The sequence below is a fragment of the Chiloscyllium plagiosum genome, unplaced genomic scaffold (genome assembly GCF_037043375.1).
Source record: "Chiloscyllium plagiosum isolate Xiang-an unplaced genomic scaffold, Cpla_swu_hap1 HiC_scaffold_1, whole genome shotgun sequence".
NCBI lineage: Eukaryota > Metazoa > Chordata > Chondrichthyes > Orectolobiformes > Hemiscylliidae > Chiloscyllium > Chiloscyllium plagiosum.
Genome location: NW_028270139.1, coordinates 120918937 through 120939641, shown reverse-complemented (window position 1 = coordinate 120939641; position 20705 = coordinate 120918937). Strand labels below are relative to the sequence as shown.

Sequence of the window (20705 nt, the reverse complement as noted above, 5' to 3'; positions counted from 1 at the left end):
TTTATCCTTCGCACAACATTAAAAAAAATTATCTCAAACTCGGAGTTGGACAGAGAGAGGTGACAATCCTGATATCTTAGATACCTGTTCTGTATTCGTTATTTAGAAAGATAATTTCAGCAAAGACAATTTTCTGATTCAGTATGTGGATGTACCTACGAGAGAAGGTGCAAAACTTGACCTACTCTAGAGAAATAAGGCAGGGCAGGTGACTGAGGTGTCAGTGGGGGAGCACTTTGGGGCCAGCGACCATAATTCTATTCGTTTTAAAATAGTGATGGAAAAGGATAGACCAGATCTAAAAGTTGAAGTTCTAAATTGGAGAAAGGCCAATTTTGACGGTATTAGGCAAGAACTTTCGAAAGCTGATTGGAGGCAGATGTTCGCAGGTAAAGGGACGGCTGGAAAATGGGAAGGCTTCAGAAATGAGATAACAAGAATCCAGAGAAACTATATTCCTGTCAGGGAAGGCTGGTAGGTATAGGGAATGCTGGATGACTAAAGAAATTGAGGGTTTGGATAAGAAAAATAAGGAAGCATATGTCAGGTAGACAGGATAGATCAAGTGAATCCTTAGAAGTGTACAAAGAAAGTAGGAGTATACTTAAGAGGGAAACCAGGAGGCCAAAACGCGGACATGAGATAGTTTTGGCAAATAGAATTAAGGAGAATCCAAAGGGTTTTTACAAATATATTAAGGACAAAAGGGTAACTAGGGAGAGAATAGGGGCCCTCAAAGATCAGCGAGGTGGCCTTTGTGTGGAGCCACAGAAAATGGGGGAGATACTAAATGAATATTTTGCATCTGTATTTACTGTGGAAAAGGATATGGAGGATATAGACTGCAGGGATTTAGATGGTGACATCTTGCAAAATGTCCAAATTACAGAGGAGGAACTGCTGGATGTCTTGAAACAGTTAAAAGTGGATACATCCCCAGGACCTGATTAGATGTACCCGAGAACTCTGTGGGAAGCTCGCGAAGTGATTGCTGGGCCTCTTGCTGAGATATTTGTATCATCGATAGTCACAGGTGAGGTGCCGGAAGACTGGAGGTTGGCAAACGTGGTGCCACTGTTTAAGAAGGGCGGTAAAGACAAGCCAGGCAACTACTGACCGGTGAGCCTGACCTCGGTGGTGAGCAAGTTGTTGGAGGGAATCCTGAGGGACAGGATGTACATGTATTTGGAAAGGCAAAGACTGATTCAGGATAGTCAACATGGCTTTGTGCGTGGGAAATCATGTCTCACAAACTTGATTTGAGTTTTTTGAAGAAGTAACAAAGAAGATTGATGAGCGCAGAGCAGTCGATGTGATCTATATGGACTTCAGTAAGGCGTTCAACAAGGTTCCCCATGGGAGACTGATTAGCAAGGTTAGATCTCATGGAATACAGGGAGAATTAGCCATTTGGATGCAGAACTGGCTCAAAGGTAGAAGACAGAGAGTGGTGGTGGAGGGTTGTTTTTCAGACTGGAGGCCTGTGACCAGTGGAGTGGCACAAGGATCGGTACTGGGTCCTCTACTTTTTGTCATTTACATAAATGATTTGGATGCGAGCATGAGAGGTACAATTAGCAAGTTTGCAGATGACACCAAAATTGGAGGTGTAGTGGACAGCGAAGAGGGTTACCTCAGATTACAACAGGATCTGGACCAGATGGGCTGAGAAGTGGCAGATGGAGTTTAATTCAGATAAATGCTGCATTTTCAGAAAGCAAATCTTAGCAGGACTTATACACTTAATGGTAAGGTCCTCGGGAGTGTTGCTGAACAAAGAGACCTTGGAGTGCAGATTCATAGCTCCTTGAAAGTGGAGTCACCGGTAGATAGGATAGTGAAGAAGGCGTTTGGTATGCTTTCCTTTATTGGTCAAAGAATTGAGTACAGGAGTTGGGAGGTCATGTTGCGGCTGTATAGGACGTTGGTTAGGCCACTGTTGGAATATTGCGTGCAATTCTGGCCTCCTTCTTATTGAAAAGATGTTGTGAAACTTGAAAGGGTTCAGAAAAGATTTACAAGTATGTTGCCAGGGTTGAAGGGTCTGAGCTACAGGGAGAGGCTGAACAGGCTGGGGCTGTTTTCCCTGGAGCGTCGGAGGTTGAGGGGTGACCTTATAGAGGTTTACCAAAATTATGAGGGGCATGGATAGGATAAATAGACAAAGTCTTTTCCCTGGGGTCGTGGAGTCCAGAACTAGAGGGCATAGGTTTAGGGTGAGAGGGGAAAGATATAAAAGAGACCTAAGGGGCAACTTTTTCACGCAGAGGGTGGTACATGTATGGAATGAACTGCCAGAGGATGTGGTGGAGGCTGGTACGGTTGCAACATTTAAGAGACATTTGGATGGGTATATGAATAGGAAGGGTTTGGTGGGATATGGGCCGGGTGCTGGCAGGTGGGACTAGATTGGGTTGGGATATCTGGTCTGCATGGACGGGCTGGACCAAAGGGTCTGTTTCCATGCTGTACATCTCTATGGCTCTATAACTCTATAATTGATGTAGGGAAAGTGCCCAGTCTCGAGAAAAAAATATATTAACAAGTCCTCATTTAGGGCTTGGTCTTGTTCAGGTGGTAGTACTAGTCAGGCAAATGCCTATTTTATATAAAAAGATGGACCAGGAAGGATGGAAGAAAGAGTTCCCTAACATTGTTGCTGGAGAGCAGGACACTGCCCTCACAATTTGCTGAGATCAATACTCTGTCTTAATCATTCATTCTCTGGTACAAGTCTAAGACTCTCAACCATCATTGATTGTATACTTTTCTTGTCTGTTTAGTTAATTTATTAAAACTAAACTGTTGTTCCTTAATAAATCAACTTAAAATTACTTATGAACAGTTGATTGGATTCTGGGGCCATAACTACCCAACAGAGACAACGTTTTACACCTGTTACTTCTGAACAACAGATAGAGTAGTCGTAAAGAAAAGAAACACACTTGCCTTCTATCAGTTGCTCATAAAACTGAGGCTCCAATGCACCCACAGCCATGTACTTTCCATCCGATGTCTTGTAGGTTTCATAGAATGGTGCTCCAGTGTCCAGTAGGTTTTCACCTCTTTGCTGATCCCAAATGCCCAACTGCTGTGATTTCCAAAACCAAGAGCCACAGTAAGCTGCTCCTTCGATCTGACAAACACCAAGCAGATTTTTAAAAATAGAAGAATTGAAATCACGTAAACAAAATCTGTCTTTATTGAAACATATAAGATTATTAGGATGTGGATGTAAGTTTGCTCGCTGAGCTGAAAGTTCATTTTCAGACATTTCGTCACCATACTAGATAACATCATCAATAAAGCTGGTGTTATAACCCGCTTTCTATTTATGTGTTTAGGTTTCCTTAATGATGTCATTTCTCATGGCGGTCATTTCCTTTTTTTTCTCAGAGGGTGGTAAGTGGGGATCCAATTTGATGTGTTTGTTGATAAGAGTTCTGGTTGGACTGCCATGTTTCTAGGAATTCTTGTGCGTGTCTCTGTTTGGCTTGTCCTAGGATGGATGTGTTGTTCCAGTCAAAGTGGTCCCTTAAACATTGCTAATGTGCCTGTTTCCATCACCTCCACTGGCAGTGCATACCAGGCGTTCATCACCTTCTATGTGAAATATTTTCCCTGCACTTCTCCTCTAACCCTTCCGTCTCTCACCTTGAACCTGTGCTCTCTTGTAGCTGACCTTTGCACTCTGGGAAAAAGCCTCTGACTATTCATCCTATCCATTCTTCTCATTATTTTGTAAACCTCTATCAGGTCGTCCTTCAGCCTCATCTTTCCAGTGAAAAGAATCTAAGTTTATCCAACCACTCTTCATAACTGAAACCCTCCAGTCCAGACAACATTCTGGTAAATCTTCTCTGCACACTCTCCAAAGCATCACACCCTTCTGGTAGTGTGGTGGCCAGAACTGCAGGCAAATTACAAATATGGCTGAACTAAGGTTTTATACTATTGTAGTGCAACCTGCCAACTTTTATATTTAATGCCATGGCTGATGAACGCAAGTATGCTGCATGCCTTCATGACCACCTGTGTTGCCACTTTCAGTGCACCTCGATCCCTCTGTGTCCTAAGGGTTCTGCTATTTATTGTATAATTCGCAACTGAATTTGATCTCCAAAATGCATCACCTTCTATTTGCCCAGCTTAAACTCCATCTGCGATTTCTCAGTCTAAATCCACAATCTATTATCCCGTTCTATCCTTTGGTAATCCTAACCATCTGCAACTCCACCAATTTTGGTGTCATTTGTAAACCTATTAATCAACCATCTACATTTTCCTCCAGATCATTATATATGTTACGAACAAATGTCCCAGCGCTGATCCCTGCAGAACACCACTAGTTACTGATCTCCATTCCGCAAAGCACCCTTCCACCCCTCCCCTCTGTTTTCTATAACCAAGCCAGTTCTGTATCCATCTAGCTAGCATACCTGGATAGATTGACTTTGCATTCTACTATGATGGGATTTGGAAACCCCCCTCCCACAGAATCTTCCCTGGATTCTTAGACAGCAAATGACAATACCACTAGGCTATTACCACCACTGAACAAAAGAGAATAGACCAGTTTTTATTTCTAGCTTTTTAGTGAATTCAAATCTGATCTGCCACAGTGGGATTTGAACCATGTCCCCAGAACATTAGCCTGGGGCTCTGGATTACTAGCTCAGTGACATTGCTACTAACCACTTCTGCCTGCCCTGTCATGAATACAAAAAAACTTCAACGCAACTTCCAGCTATATATTTTTTAAAATGATATTATATCATCTCCTCAGATCTAATGATAACACTAAGCAGGCTTTAAAAAAAAGTTAAATTTGTCTTTTGTAAAATCACTCTCACTGAACTTCAAAATTTATAAATATCCAACTGATAATTCTGGGAAATTACTTTACAACACAAATGATTTCCCAAAGAAATACTAAACTTCAAGGACTTCAAAAAAGACTGTGTATATTTTTTAATTAGCTGATTAAGACAGACATAAAAAATATTTTGAGGCAATTCCAATTTGAAGGAAAAAAATACATTAGTTTTATTTAATGTTTAATAAAGAAATGTCTGAATTTTAACCTCATCACCATCCGATGACGACGTTTCCGAACATATTGGAATTGAGCAATGAACCTCATTTCCATCAGTTTAAATATTTTAAAAAAACAAATCAGATCATCTATAAGATAATCACAAAACAGCAGCTCTTAGCATTCAAGTCATTCACACTACAACTTGAACTGAATAGCAAATCAGGGAGAGGTCTGCAATATGAGATTTCTAGCAGCACATTCTAGGTGGGAGGAATCATTTTATTTAAGGCAAGTGGAAAGTTTGCAACTTTCAAAACTTCTTGAATGGATCTGTCTGGCCTTTTCTCATTCCAAGTATTAGTCTTTTCGCTTAACTGCAGTACTCCAGATGTAGTCTGACTACTGCCTAACATAACTGAATTCTCTACTCTTGCATTGAGTTTCCCTCTCAATAAAACACAACTTTTTTTAGACAGAAAATATATATCCGAGTCATTAACATAATTATACTATGAACTCATGTGGAATTGGTTCCAGCAGCTGTAGCTTGTTTGCCTTTTTGGGCTGAGCAGGCTGGCGTTTCAACTCAACTGAAGTCCTCTTCTCCTTCACCACTCTCTTGGCCTCTTCACTCACTGTAGAAAGCTGTCCCAACTTTTCCGATGAATATGCACAATACAGGTATTAATTATTTGGCAAGGACCATGCTTTTGACGTTTTTGTTGATAATAAGACCAACAGCATGCTTTACAACATTATAAATTGTTACAGTCTTGCCATGGTAACATTTGTGGGGCATACACTTTTGTACGGTGCCTGTGACCTTAATGCCAACAATATCACTTTTTGTGTAGGTAAAGAAATAAGTAAAGATTAGCTTTCCTGATGATTTGCTGCACTTGCACACTAACCTTCTACAATACATGCATGAGGTCACCCAGATCTCTCTGCAACTCGGAGCTCTGCAAGCTTTCACCATTTCAATAAAATGCTTAACTTTTTTATTCTTTCTGCCAAAATGGACATATTTACAATTCCCACATTGTACTCTATTTGCTAGTTCTCTGCCCACTCAGTTATCTATATCCCACTTTAGGCCCCTTATATCTTCATCACAACTCACTTTCCTACCTATTTTTGTGACAACAGCCAATTTAGATACTTCCTTTACTCACTCATGGGACCTGAGCATCACTGGCCAGCATTTATTATTAGATATACCTCTAGAAATATGTATACCTTCTGTCCCTTCATTCAAATCACTTACATAAATTGTAAAGCTTTGACGCTCCAGCATTTTTCCCTCATGACATCCCAGACTAAAAAGGCTCATACACTCTTACTCTCTAATTTCTGCTAGCCAGCCAATCTTGTATCCATCCCGATACGTCACCCACAACACCATGAGCTTTTATTTTCTGCAACAGCCTTTGATGTGCTACCTTATGAAGTATCTTCTGGAGTCCTGAGACCTCAATTACCCATTCAACAAGTGCCATCTTCTTGAACATTGTCTCTCTTGTCGGAATCAATTCCCAGGTACCAACCTTGTTAATAGCCAATGTCTGAAATGTTTCAACATGATGCTCTTCCTGAGGTTGCTATATATGTTGGAACCTCTTTAATCAATAATCAGCCTACAAATAGCTTCCAAGCTTGGCCTCATGAATATACAATGCTTGTTTAGTCTGTCTTTTCCTTTCTTCATAAGCTGTCCCAAAGTCCATATGTCATTTCCAGCTCAATTGAAAATTGATAAAAAAGAGAAATCAGCAATGGTTCCAACGCTTGTTATAATGGTTTTAATAACAACCTCTAACATTTTCTGTATGACAGATGTTAAGCTAACTGACCTATAATTTCCTGTTTTCTAATACCTTCCTCTTTAAATAATGGAGATACATTAGCTATTTTCCATGCTAAAGGAACTTCCTCTAAATCTAATGAGTTTTGGGAAATTAAACCAATGCATGAACTATTTCACGAACTATTTCTGTTAAAACTTTAGGATGAAATTCATTAAGACATGGGGACTTGTTAACTTGCAGTTGCAATGATTTACTCAGCACTATTTCTCGGGGAACTGTCATTTTCTTGAGTTCCTCCCTCCCTTTCAATTCGTGATAATAGAGCTATTTGCAGGATGTTGCTTACATAATCTCTGACAAAGACTGATGCAAAATGTCTGTTCAATTCATCTGCCATCCCCTTATTCTCCATTACTAATTCACCAGACTCAATTTCTATCGAACCAACACTTTGTTAACTCCCTTTTCTTTAAAATATCTTAAATCTTTTCTGTCCATTTTTCTATTTTTCGCTAACATTCTTTCATACTCTAATTCCAACACCCCAGCCCGCTTCTGGAAATTGCTATTTTTTAAAATATTCTGTTCAGCCACCTATCTTTGCAGAATTATGCATCTTTTGAGTTTCATTTGATTTATTGCTGTCACATATACCAGGAAACAGTGAAAATTTCTTACTTTTTAAAAATTAACCATGGCTGATGGGACCACCTCATAGAACTTTCCTTATTACTTAAATGCATCTATTCTGGGCTTTGTGGAATAATCTGTTAAATTTAATTTATCTCTATTGACCAATCCATTAAGCTAAATTACAGTTTATTTCACAAACTCTTTCCAGCCCATAAATGCCCTTGATTAAGTTCAAAATAGTCACCTACAGCCCACACTTCTTTCCCTCAAAATGTATGCAAGATTCAGTTTTATCATAATTTGCAAGAATATCCAATTATTGAATCACATCTAATGTTGGACACTAATGTAAGATATGTACTTCCAACCATCTTAAACATTTCAAAATCTCTCTCTGTGGTTCATCCACAGTTTCTAACTACAAGCCAGTTTGAAAAAAAATCTGATCTCTCTTTCTTCATTTTGATTTGAATAACTTGACACTTACTCCACTATGAACTCAATTTACCAGAGTGAGGCCATGGATACAGATCCTCAAGAAGCATATCCTGAAAGGTGACTACAGAGTAATTAGGCCACCTCCCTGTCTCCTATCCAATAATTATTTGTGTCCAAATCTCATGCTTCTATTTTTATAATGTCTCTAAAGAGGAACTTGGCAAATGGCTTCTGATAATCTATTTCAATAACATCAACAGCTATTATTTTATCCACCATTTTAATTGTTCCTTCAACAAAATTCAACTAGATTTGTTCATTGGCAGAGGTGGCAACAAGGAGGATTTCATAGACTGTATTCAGAATAGTTTCTGAATGTATTCAGAATCCAATGATGAAACTTTATTGCTGGAACAGCACAGCAGGTCAGGCAGCATCCAGGGAACAGGAGATTCGACGTTTCGGGCACAGGCCCTTCTTCAGGAATGAGCAGAGAGTGTTCAGCAGGAGAAGATAAAAGGTAGGGAGGAGGGACTTGGAGGAGGGGCGTTGGAAATGTGATAGGTGGAAAGAGGTCAAGGTGAGGGTGATAGGTCGGAGTAGGATGGAGGCGGAGAGGTCAAGAAGAAGACTGCAGGTCAGGAAGGCGGTGCCGGGCTGGAGCGATCCGGCTGAGACAAGGTGGGGGGAGGGGGGATGAAGAAACTGGTGAAGTCCAAGTTCATCCCCTGCGGTTGGAGGGTTCCCAGTCGGAAGATAAGACGCTCCTCCTCCGACCGTCGGGTTGTTGTGGTTTGGCGGTGGATGAGTCCAATGACCTGCATATCCTCGGTGGAGTGGGAGGGGGAGTTGAAATGCTGGAGTGCAGGTCATTGGACTCATCCACCGCCAAACCACAACAACCCGACGGTCGGAGGAGGAGCGTCTTATCTTCCGACTGGGAACCCTCCAACCGCAGGGGATGAACTTGGACTTCACCAGTTTCTTCATCCCCCCTCCCCCCACCTTGTCTCAGCCGGATCCCTCCAGCCCGGCACAGCCTTCCTGACCTGCAGTCTTCTTCTTGACCTCTCCGCCTCCATCCTACTCCGACCTATCACCCTCACCTTGACCTCTTTCCACCTATCACATTTCCAACGCCCCTCCTCCAAGTCCCTCCTCCCTACCTTTTATCTTCTCCTGCTGAACACTCTCTGCTCATTCCTGAAGAAGGGCCTGTGCCCGAAACGTCGAATCTCCTGTTCCCTGGATGCTGCCTGACCTGCTGTGCTGTTCCAGCAATAAAGTTTCAACTTTGATCTCCAGCATCTGCAGACCTCACTTTCTCCTCAGAATCCAATGAACCTTGGGTAGGGATGGTAGGGTGAAGGAACCTTGGGTGACAAGGGATGTAGAAGATCGAGTCAAGACAAAGAAAGAAGTTTAAATTTGAGGAGGCAAGGCACTAGAAGGTTACAAGCAAGAGCGTAGCAAGGAGGGAACTTAAGAATGAACTTAGGAGAGCTAGAAGGGGGGCATGGAAAAGCTTCAGCGGAGAGGATTAAGGAAAACTGAGGGAAGAGATTAGTGAGCCTTTGGCAATGATCTTTGTGTCCTCATTGGAGTAGTGCCAGATGATTGGAGGGTGGTAAATGTTCTTCCCTTGTTCAAGAAAGGGAATAGGGATAATCCTGGAAATTACAGTTTTATGTCAGTGGTGGGCATATTATTGGAGAGGATTCTGAGAGACAGGATTTATGGTTACGTGGAAAACCAGTTATGAAGTTGTGGGTATACTTTAAAAGAGTTAAAAGCAGCAGAACTACCAGACACAGCACCAAGTGTTCTCAATAAGGCAACAATGTAACACTTGGTCAAACAATTCAATTAGCTCGTTGCCCTGGAGACAAAAATAAATTTGAATTTGGCCAATCAATTTAAACTATACCCAGAAAAATATCAAACTCCAATCCAGTTTGAATTTAGTACACTGACAATCTTAAAAGCCAGTGACACAATCCGATGCTTGGGGGGGGTATAAGACTGGGGAAAATTGAACAGTTGAGAGGAGAACTGACAAGCAAAGCATGTAAACAGACTGTTTGAAAAATAACTCTCTAAAAAGAACCTTTTCGATCAGTAATCTGTGATGCAGAAATTCCTAAGAAGAAGAAAAGAAGACACGGTAGATCCGAATGGAAGAACGAAAACTGCCTGGTTTTGAGATAAGAAGTGTGGTTTTGTAAATCCTAATTGGGAGTTTTATTGGACTAGTATTATAGGAGGAAGAAATCATAAATAGTGGTTAGTTAATTATACTCCATTATACTTTAAGAAATAAAGTTGTTAATTTTTACTTTAAATACTCTTGGCACTCAAATGTTTACAGATTACTGCACGGGATAAATCTTTTCTGTGTTGCTGGTTTTAAATTTAGCAGGAGGATTTACCATGTGTTGTAACAGCATGGCTTTGAGAGGGGCAGGTCATGCCTCACAAGCCTTATTGAATTCTTTGCGGATGTGACAAAACACATTGATGAAGGTAGAGCAATGGATGTGGTGTACATTGATTTTAAATCGTTGTTTAAGGTTCCCCATGGTATGCTCATTCAGAAAATAAGGAAGCATGGGATACAGGTAAATTTGGCTGTCTGGACAGAGAATTGGATGGCCCCTTGAAGACAGAGGGTGGGTAGTAAATGGAAAGTATTCAGCCAGGAGCTCAGTGGCCAGTGGTGTTCCGCAGGGATCTGTTCTGAGACCTTTACTCTTTGTTATTTTTATAATGACTTGGAAGAGGAAGTGAAAGGGTAAGTTAGTAAGTTTACCAATGACACAAAGGTGGAGTGGTGAATAGTGTGGAGGGCTGTTCTAGGTTGCAATGGGACATTGACAGGATGCAGAACTGGGCTGATAAGTGATAGATGGAGTTCAATCTGGAAAAGTATGAAGTGATTCATTTTGGAAGGTCAAATTTGAATGCAGAATACAGGGTTAAAGACAGGATTCCTGGCAGTGTGAAGAAACAGTGGGATCTTGGGGGTCAATGTTCATAAAACTCTCAAATTTGCCACCCAAGTTTGATAGGCCTGTTAAGAAGGCATATAGTATGCTGGCTGAGTTTCCTCATTCCTGAAGAAGGGCTTATGCCCGAAACGTCGATTCTCCTGCTCCTCGGAAGCTGCCTGGCCTGCTGTGTTTTTCCAGCACCACATTTTCAACTCTGGTACTCCAGCATCTGCAGTCCTCACTTTCTCCTGGCTTTCATTAACAGGGGTTTGGGTTTAACAGCCATGAGGTTATGCTGCGGCTCAATAGAACCCTGGTAAGCTCAGACTTGAAATATTGTGTTCAGTTTTAGTTGCCTCATTATAGGAAGGATGTAGAAGCTTTAGAGAGGGTGAAAAGGAGATTTACCATGATGCTGCTTGGGCTGGAGGGCATGTCTTATGAAGAAAGGTTGAGGGATTCTAAGACTTTTCTTATTGGAGCAAAGAAGGGCAAGAGGCGACTTGATAGAAGTGTACAAGATGACGAAAGGCATAGATAGAGTGAAGAGTTAGAGACTTTTCCCCAGGGCAGAAATGGCTATCATAAGGAGGCATAATTTTAAGATGATTGGAGAAAGGTTTAAGAGATATGTCAGAGGTCGGTTCTTTATACAGAGAGTGGTGGGTGAATGGAATACACTGCCAGCAGTAGTAGGTAAAAACAAGGACTGCAGATGCTGGAAACCAGAGTCTAGATTAGAGTGTGCTGGAAAAGCACAGCAGGTCAGGCAGCATTCGAGGAACAGGAAGATCGACGTTTCGGGCAAAAGCTCATCGATTTTCCTGCTCTGCCAGCAGTAGTACTAGAGTCTGATACATTAGGGACATTTAAGTGACTCTTGGATAGGCATATGAATGATTGCCAAATGAAGGGCATCTAAGTTAGTTTGATCTTAGAGTAGGATAAAAGATCAGCAACATCAACGGCCAAAGGTCCTGTACTGTGCTGTACTGTTCTGTGTTCTATGTTTAATATGTTGTGACTCCATAGGGATCTCAGACTATTTTGGATCTGATAAACCCATCTCATCAGACATAAATAATTGATCTCAGAGTAAAAGATCCCCAAGGAATAGTGAACATAAAACATGGTAAAATTCAGCTCTGAGATTGGGTAACTTGGGCTAGAAAAAAAGCTGTGCTAAACTTGAACAAGTGTAATTTTATCGGAATGAGGTCAATTTTGGTTGCGATTTGGAGATGACGGTGTTGGACTGGGGTGTACAAAGTTAAAAATCACACAACACCAGGTTATAGTCCAACAGGTTTAATTTTAACTTTGTACACCCCAGTCCAACACCGGCATCTCCAAATCATGTCTTCATTAAGGAACCACACATAAGACTACTCAGTAAGATATGAGCTGTTAGGAATAGTATATCAGCATGGATACAAGATTTGACCAGCTAATAGAAGACAGAGTTGGAATAACGGGCATTTTCAGGATGGCAAACTGTAATTAGTAGAGAGAATCAGCGCTACAGCCACAATTATTTAAAATGTACATTAATGACTTGGAAGATAGAAGTGAATGTACTATCATCAGATTTACAGAAAAAACAAAAATAGGTGGTAAGGCATGTAATGAAGATGACATAAGGAGTCCATAGAAGGATTATAGATATGTTAAGTCCGTGAACAAAAACCTGGCAAATAGAATACAGAGTGGGAAAATGTGAGATGATGCATTTCAGCAGGAAGAATAGATGCAAACTATTTAAATGAGAAAGACTCCAAAAGCTGCAGCACAGAGGGATTTAGAGGTCCTTGTGCATTACTCACAAAAACATAGCATTGAATTTCAGTTAGGGAAGGCAAATGGAATGTCGACCTGTATTTCAAAAGGATGGAGTGTAAAAGGGAGGTTTTAATGAAACTACACAAGGCACTAATCAGGCCAAAGCTGGCATACTGACCGGTTTTAGTCCCTTATCAAAGGAAATATATTACTTTGGCATTGGAGGTAGGTCAAATAAGTTGATTCATTAAGCTGATTCAGGGTATGGAAAAATTTTCTTATGGAGAGAGGTTCAGTAGATTGGGCTTGTACTCACTAGCATTTTGAAGAGTGAAAGAAGAACCTACAAGATTAAGGGGCTTGACAGAATAGATGTGGAGAGGTTGCTTCCCCTTGGATGAGAGGCTAGGACCAGTGGGTGTAATCTCAGAATAAGACGATTGCCCATTTAAAACAGGGAAGGAATTTCTTTTCAGAGGATCATGTATCTTTGGAATTCTTCATCACAGAGGGCTGTGAAGGCTGAGTCATTAAGTATATTCAAAGCTGAGAGAGACACATTCTAATCATTAAGGGAAACAAAGGTTGTGGGGAAAAGATAGGAAAGTGAAAGTTAGAATTACAAGATCAGGCATGATCTCATTAAATGGTACAGTGGAATCAATGAGCTGAATGTTTTATAGTCTTATGTTAGATATGACTTAGCCTTTAAAAGTCCACTCTTCCTCTGATGAACACATATTTGACCAAATACTTCAGTCACTTAAACACGACACAGGAGCAAATTACTGCGGGGGCTGATGAAGAGTCATCTAGATTCAAAATGTTAGCTTGCTTTCTCTTTATGCTGTGAACTCCTGCACTTTTTGTTTTCAGTTTACCTCAGTCACTTGTTCTCCAATAACAGTACTTACTCACAAGTGATACTTGAATACAAGGTCAATAAGTTCCTACTTTAGCTTTCTGAGCTTTATTAACCATGGAGAGAGATAGCCAATTTTGCTATCATGCAAATTGAGGATGTTTTGGAATATTATGACCAATGCATCAGCAATTTGTTCACCTTTTTCTTAAACATCTGGGAGGAAAACCAACAGAATATACAGATGTGTCTAATCTAATAATATACATTTCTCACATTTTTTGTTTTATTCATCTTGAATACAGCTAGTTATATTTCTTAATGTATTTTTAGAGTTTATCTTTAATATTATGCCAGATATGTTTAACATAGCCTACCTTGTTTATTCACAAATCCATTAAAAGGTAACTTTAGTATCTGTTGCATGACAATCACTGAAATGATGAGGCTCAGTTTCCTTAATGACTGCCATTGCTTGGGTTTCAGTTGCAACCCTTCAACCCCACCAGCAAACCAAGGCTATAACCTGGTTGGCCACTAGACAGATGTGGGATCAAGTTTTTTAAAATTTTATTAACCAGTACAAAATACAAATGAACAATTAACATGAATAGCCATATACAAGAAGCAACAATTTACAGGGGAAAGGGGTGGCCAAGCCACACCCCAAACCCACCGTTCAACCAGTTTTCAGGCAAATGAGGACAAAGCTCAAATCCCACATTTAGTCATCACAAACGTCACAGTAACAAATACATACAAGACAGTCACATGAGAAACAGGGCAGAGAATACAGACCCCCCCCCCCCCCACCATTCAGCCACCCAGCAAGCCACCCTTCCCTCCCACCTTCCGGCCACTATAAGGCAGCCCGCCCCAAAACCCTTCTGGCTCTCAGTCTGCCCCATGCTCCTTCCAGCTGGGATCAAGTTTATTTAAGTGAAGTTTGTTATCAAGGTCACTAAGGCCTCAAACTCCCTAGGTCTACAAGGTTGATGCCTATTATCAGGCTCTTCAATACCTTTCCCTCTTCCCCATCAGTATCAGACAGAGATTTTAAGATTTCTGTAGTCAAAGTATTAGCTCACCATGCTTGCATCGATGAGCTGTCCTTTTCCAGATCGTATTCTCTCATACAGGGCTAGCATTATACCCATGGCACACATAATGCCACCTCCAGCAAAGTCAGCGATAACATTTAGTGGTGCATAAGGTTTCTCACCTTTCCTGCCAAATTTTGACAGAAGACCTAAGTTCCAAATAAATGTTGTTAGTAAACTGCATTACAAAAACACAGTTGTATAAACTTTCTTACAAAGTAAGACATTTTAATATTTAACTATTTTTATTAATTCTTTCAGTTATGAGCATCACTGGCAAAGATTGTCTCTAGATTAAAAGGTTAGTGATAATACCACTAGGCTATCACCTCCCCCCAATATGTGATAACAGAGGTGACCTTTCTATTCTGACAAGGGCAAAGGACGGCATGGTGGCTCAGTGGCTAGCATTGCTGCCTCACAACGCAAAGGACCCAGGTTCGGTTCCAGCCTTTGGCGACTGTGTGGAGCTTGCACATTCTCCCCTTGTCTACGTGGATTTCGTCCGGGTGCTCCGGTTTTCTCCAACAGTCCAAAGATGTGCAGGGCAGGTGAATTGGCCATGCTAAATTATCTATAGTGTTAGGTACATCAGTCAAAGGGAAATGGGTCTGGGTGGGTTACTCTTCCGAGGGTCAGTGTGGACTTGTTGGGCCGAAGGGAATCTCATCTAAAGTGAGAGTAATTTAAGTAAAATTTACTTCTGAATGATGGCACAGCAGTGAAATGTTCCACAGCTCGGGCTGGCAATAGCATAGCCAACATTAAATTAAATGTTGTTGTGATATCATGGTACAGAGAAGACTGAAGTAAGAGGTATCTTGAGGATACCTACCTCTTCCACCTGAGATAGGAAGTATTTGAGATTATGGTTACATTATTCAACCCACAGGCTAACATACACGAAATAATTACAAACTACATTGCATGACAGTATTAACTGAAGGTGCAAGTACATCTCAGTTTTACAATTTGAACATTATTTATTGATAATAGAAATATTTTAGCCACGCAAAAATTAATGCAAGGAAAACAATTATTTTTTAAAAATTCAGTAAAAAGCAAACATATGCTGATTAACCAGAAAAGTGTGTTCATTAAATCTTCTTCGCATTCAAAATCTACTTAGGTGATTCATTAAAATGGACACAGTAACAATGATTTCCTTACTGCTGTACTTGATCACAATAAATTGATTCAAGTCACCTGATACTGCAATGTAGTTGATATCATGCCCAGCATTTCGGGAATATAGTCCACTTTGTCCAAACCCAGTCAACCTGGCATAGATAAGCTTTGGATTCTGGCTAAATAAATCTTCAGGGCCCAGACCCAACTTCTCCATGACACCTATGAAGACACACAGGTTTTAGTTACTTATATCAGCCAGCGCAAATCTAACTTTAATGACTACAATAGCAATGATGCAAAATAGTAGTCCAAAAAAGTAAAATGTATTGCCAACCTTGCCAATTAATCAGTGCCCTTTTCTTTTAATGTATAAATTATGTTGAATTTTTTGAAGTTTAGCATTCTTGAATTTATTTTACTGAGTGCAAGATGAAAAGGTTTTGCAATACGACTTTCCTTTCAGCAATTTTCTATTCTGTATTAACAAGTGACTGTTTAAAAAATATTGCGATTACTCACTGGATCAGTTGACATATTCTGGTTTCCCAGAACAGTGGATGAAAGCTTAATTCTTCATTCCAAGGTGTACAAGCAATGGAGCATATAAAATGGGAGCAGATGTGGACTATTTAGCTCCTCAAGTGTGCAATAAAAACATGGTTGATCTGTTTGTGTTTGTGATTGGCAGGGCTAGGTTTTGTTGCCTTTCCTTATGTTTGATTCACTGATGTCCTTTTTGGGAAGAAAATTTGCTCAAATAAATCGATTTATCAGGCAAGGCATTACCTGGTCTGTTCTAGACATGACTCCAGAGCCGCAGTGGTTTATTTCAATCTTAAATGTCCTCTGAAAAGTTGGGGATGGGCATTACCTGTTGGCCTGATCAACGGTGCTGACATCCCACAGACAAATTAATATGAATCCACATGATAGGTGGGATATGATTGCACTGAAGGGAATGCAGAGAAAATTTACCAGGATGTTACTAGAGCTGGAGAGTTTTAGTTAAGAAGGGAAATGGGACAGATTGGGTTGTTTTCCTTTGCACAGGGGAAACTAAGGAGGGACATGATTGAAATGTTTAAAATTGAGGGCATGGATAGGAAGAAGCATTTCTTTCCCTTGGTGGAGGGACCAGTGACCAGGATAAGGGGTAGGATGTTTAGTAGGGATGTGAGAAAACATTTTTTTCACACAGCTGGAAGCTGTGGCAGCTGTTACTCACTGCATCTAAGGGGGACAGAGGCAGAAACATTTGTAAAATTTAATATGTTGATGTGCAGTTGAGAGGCCAATGCTATGGTTCAAGTACTGGGAAATGGGATTAGAATGACTAGATGATTGTTTTGACTGGCATATATTCGATGGGCCGTAGGGCCATTTTCTGACCTGTAGATCTCTATGACTTGTTCTTGTGAAAGAGTTATATTGAAGATCTGCCATAGTCCTTTGCTCCATTCTGCATATAAATAACCCAGCAGGGCCATGTTGTCCTGTTGGTATGTACTTCTCCCTGCATTTCATCCATGAAGTGCACTGAATATTGAAATGTTGAGGTGTACAGTGTTGGCAGGAGGAGAAAAAAATGAACACTGTGGGCAGAATCTTACAGGGTTCTCAGTGACAAGAACAATGGTGAGATATGTGCTTGCATCAGACGAGAGTCCATCAAAGCCCGTCAGGACATCAGGAGCAACTCACTTAGTCAACTGGCAACTCATTGATAACTAGCATGAAAAGCGAAAGAGACAGTCAGTCATTTTTTTTAATTCAGTTATGGATGTGGGCATTGCTGGCTGGCCAGTATTGCAGCCTGTCCCTTGCTGCCCTTTAGAAGATGATAGGTAGTGACCTGTCCTCTTGAACAGTGCAGTCTATCTGCTGTCGGTTGATTCACAATGCTATTAAGGAGGGAATTCTAGGATTTTGACCCAGTAACAGTAAATGAATGATGATATATTTCCAAGTTGGAGGAGAACTTGTAGGTGGTGATGTTCCCATGTATTTGCTGCCCTTGTTCTTTGAGATGGAAGTGCTTCTGCGTTGGAAGGTACTGTCTGAGTTTCTTTGGTGATTGTCTGCAATAGCATCTTTTTACTGTTGCTACTGAGCGTTGGCAGTGGAGGGAGTGGACGCCTGTGGATGTGGTCCCAATCAAGCAGACTACTTTGACCTGGATGGTGTCAAACTTCTTGAGTGTTATTGGAGCAGCATTCATTCAGGTAAGTGAGAAACATTCTATTGCACTCCTGACTTGTGCCTGGAAGGTGGTGGTCGGGCTTTGGGGAATTAGGAACTCAGTTACTCGTCATTGCATGCCTAGTCTTTGACTTTTAACCAGTGTATTTATATGGCAAATACAGCTGAATTTCTGGTCAATATGGGGGATTCGATGATGATTAATACCATTGAATATCAAGAAGAGGTTGTTAAATTGTGTCGTAATGGAGACGGTCATTTCCTAGTATTTGTATGATGTGAATCTTACTTGCTGCTTGTCAGTCCAAGCCGGGATAATGTCAAGCTCTTGTTGCATTTGAACATGGACTGTTTCAGTATCTGAGGAATCGCGAATGGTACTGAACATTGTGCAAGCATTGATGAACCTTCCCATTTCTGACCTTATGTTGGGCATATTTGGGTTAGGACACTACCCTGAGGAACTCCTCAGAGACATTCTGGGGCTGAGATGACTGACCCCCAACCATGTTGATTTTCCCATGTGCTAGCTATGACTTCAACTAGTGGAGAGTTTGCCACATGATTCCTGTTGATCCAGTTTTGCTAGGGCTCCTTAATGCAGCTTTGATGTCAAGGGCTGTCTCACCGCACCTCTGGAATTCAGTACTTTTATCGACGTTGAACAAAGGCTGAATTGGGGTCAGGAGCTTAGTGGCCCTGAACGATACTAGCAATGAGAAACTTCAGTTATAAGGACAGATTGAGAACAGGCACTGTTCTCCGCAAGACAAAAGAAATGAAGAGGAGATTTGATAGAACTTTTCAAAATTATGAATAGACCAGAAAGAATAAATATAAAGCAGCTGTTCTTGGTTATAAAAGTAAAAAAAAATTAACAAGACAGCATAGACTTAGTCAAATGCAAATGACGCAAGAGTGATATGAGAAAAGTCTTCCATCACACAGCAAGTATTTAGGATGTGGAATGCATTGCCTGGAAATGTGGTTCAATTGAGGCATTCATTTAATGAACTATATCCTATATTCCACTGAAAGTGGCCTCACCAACATCCTGTACAACCTCAACATAACAATAGTCTGAGCAATGAAGACAAGTGTGCTAAACCACCCTAAATTTCTTTAAATTGTTCTGTCAGTTACCATTGCCTTGTAATGTAATCCTAATGAAATTTTTCAAATCCTTCTCAGACTAAAAATTTGGCCCTCCTGAAATCAGAGTATGATTATTTTATTCCAGCAAGTAAATCTGGTAACATGCTGATTTGGTCTAAAATGAATCACTCCCCCAGATGTTTGCCTCCCATAAAGATAACAGGAAAAATTTACAGGATCATTAGAAATATAGAGACAGGCAGGCTTTTTAACTGCAATCTGCAGATACTTTAGGACATGAATAAATTTAATACATGTTAAGACTGTTTGTCCAATAGTCCACAATGACTACACAACATTATGATTTTTATTTAAGCATAAATAATACTTTTTACAAACAGTGTTTGGACAATAGTTTAAAAAGAATAGCTGATATTAATCTTTGAAAAATTGATGACTTTGTTTCAGATACCCAGTTTCACACTCAGCTCAAGTGTCTATGCCATTTAAATTCATTAAATTGCGCAAAAAGTCAATTGTTGTGCATTGTCCATACCCCCTCTTCTATCTAATGTAGATCCAACATGTATAGATTCAGTCATGTAGCCCCAATTTTGTTTTAGTTTTCTACAAGCTTTCTTTGCTTTGAAGTTAAATGAAGACATTATAATACAGATTAATGAAAGTTAAATACTGTAAAAAATTCCAACTTGGACATTTTCTTTACTAATTCTAATAATTAAGAAATACAGTTCTGCAAATGTTAATATTAAACTACAATGTAGTAAAGCTTGATACTGGAAAAAGCTGAAATTGTCTAATATTTGGTCATATTTCAATAAGTAAGAGTTGACAAGTATGACCACTCCTGAGAGAGATGAGACAAAACAGTACAGATTACTTTGCATTAACAAGTTAAAGCAAAGATTTCCCATAATGTAGGAATCAGCATGAAGAATATTGAAAGTAGAAAACACTTGTTTTTCCGAGCAAGACCTTCCAGGATCTGCCTCAGTAAAATTCAGGCTGAATTTTCCCATTTGTATCTGAAGTCTGAAAGGGATTAAGTTTCAAGGCATCCAGTCCTCATGGCTCGTAACAATTTTTTTCAAGTGATCTTCTGCTTTTCACCTCATTAATTATGCAACGAAGTTTTTGGACACGTTTCTTTGGAAATCATTTGGCCAGAGATAGAAGAGCTTGCCACTAGCAACAGCTTCAGGCTTACATGCTTCTACTACTTCATTTAAAACCTATCAATTTGCATATCAATTCAAGTGATGACACAACCTCTGGAACTGTGTTGTTTGACCCTATATATATATCCCATAAAAAAAACACAGAAAATAGGAAAGGAGTGATCATTCAGCCCTTAAAGATTGCTCCGCTATTCAACATGATCATGGCTGATCATCCTATGGAGCATCCTGTTCCCACATGTGCTCCATATCCTTTGATCCCTTTAGCCCGATGAACAGTATTTGTCTCCATCTTGAAAACATTCAATGTTTTAACCTCAGCACCTTTCTGTGACAGAGCATTCCCCAGGTTCATCACTCTGAGTGAAGCAATTTATTCTCATCTCAGTCCTAAATAGCTTATCCCATTTCCTTAGACTGTGATCCCTGGTTC

At 40.2% G+C, this 20705-nt stretch overlaps 1 protein-coding gene across 5 annotated transcripts in view; it reads right to left on the bottom strand.

The window, feature by feature from the left end:
- The window catches only part of amacr (alpha-methylacyl-CoA racemase), a 91691-nt gene that overhangs the window by 39543 nt on the left and 31443 nt on the right, over positions 1-20705 (bottom strand). For all 5 annotated transcript variants that reach the window (XM_087990280.1, XM_087990281.1, XM_087990277.1 and 2 more), the window contains 3 exons: positions 15855-15998; positions 14637-14797; positions 2950-3136 (listed from right to left, as the gene is read on the bottom strand). In XM_087990280.1, the coding sequence (XP_087846406.1) occupies positions 2950-3136; positions 14637-14797; positions 15855-15998 (492 nt within the window). The remainder of the gene's footprint in view (positions 1-2949; positions 3137-14636; positions 14798-15854; positions 15999-20705) is intronic.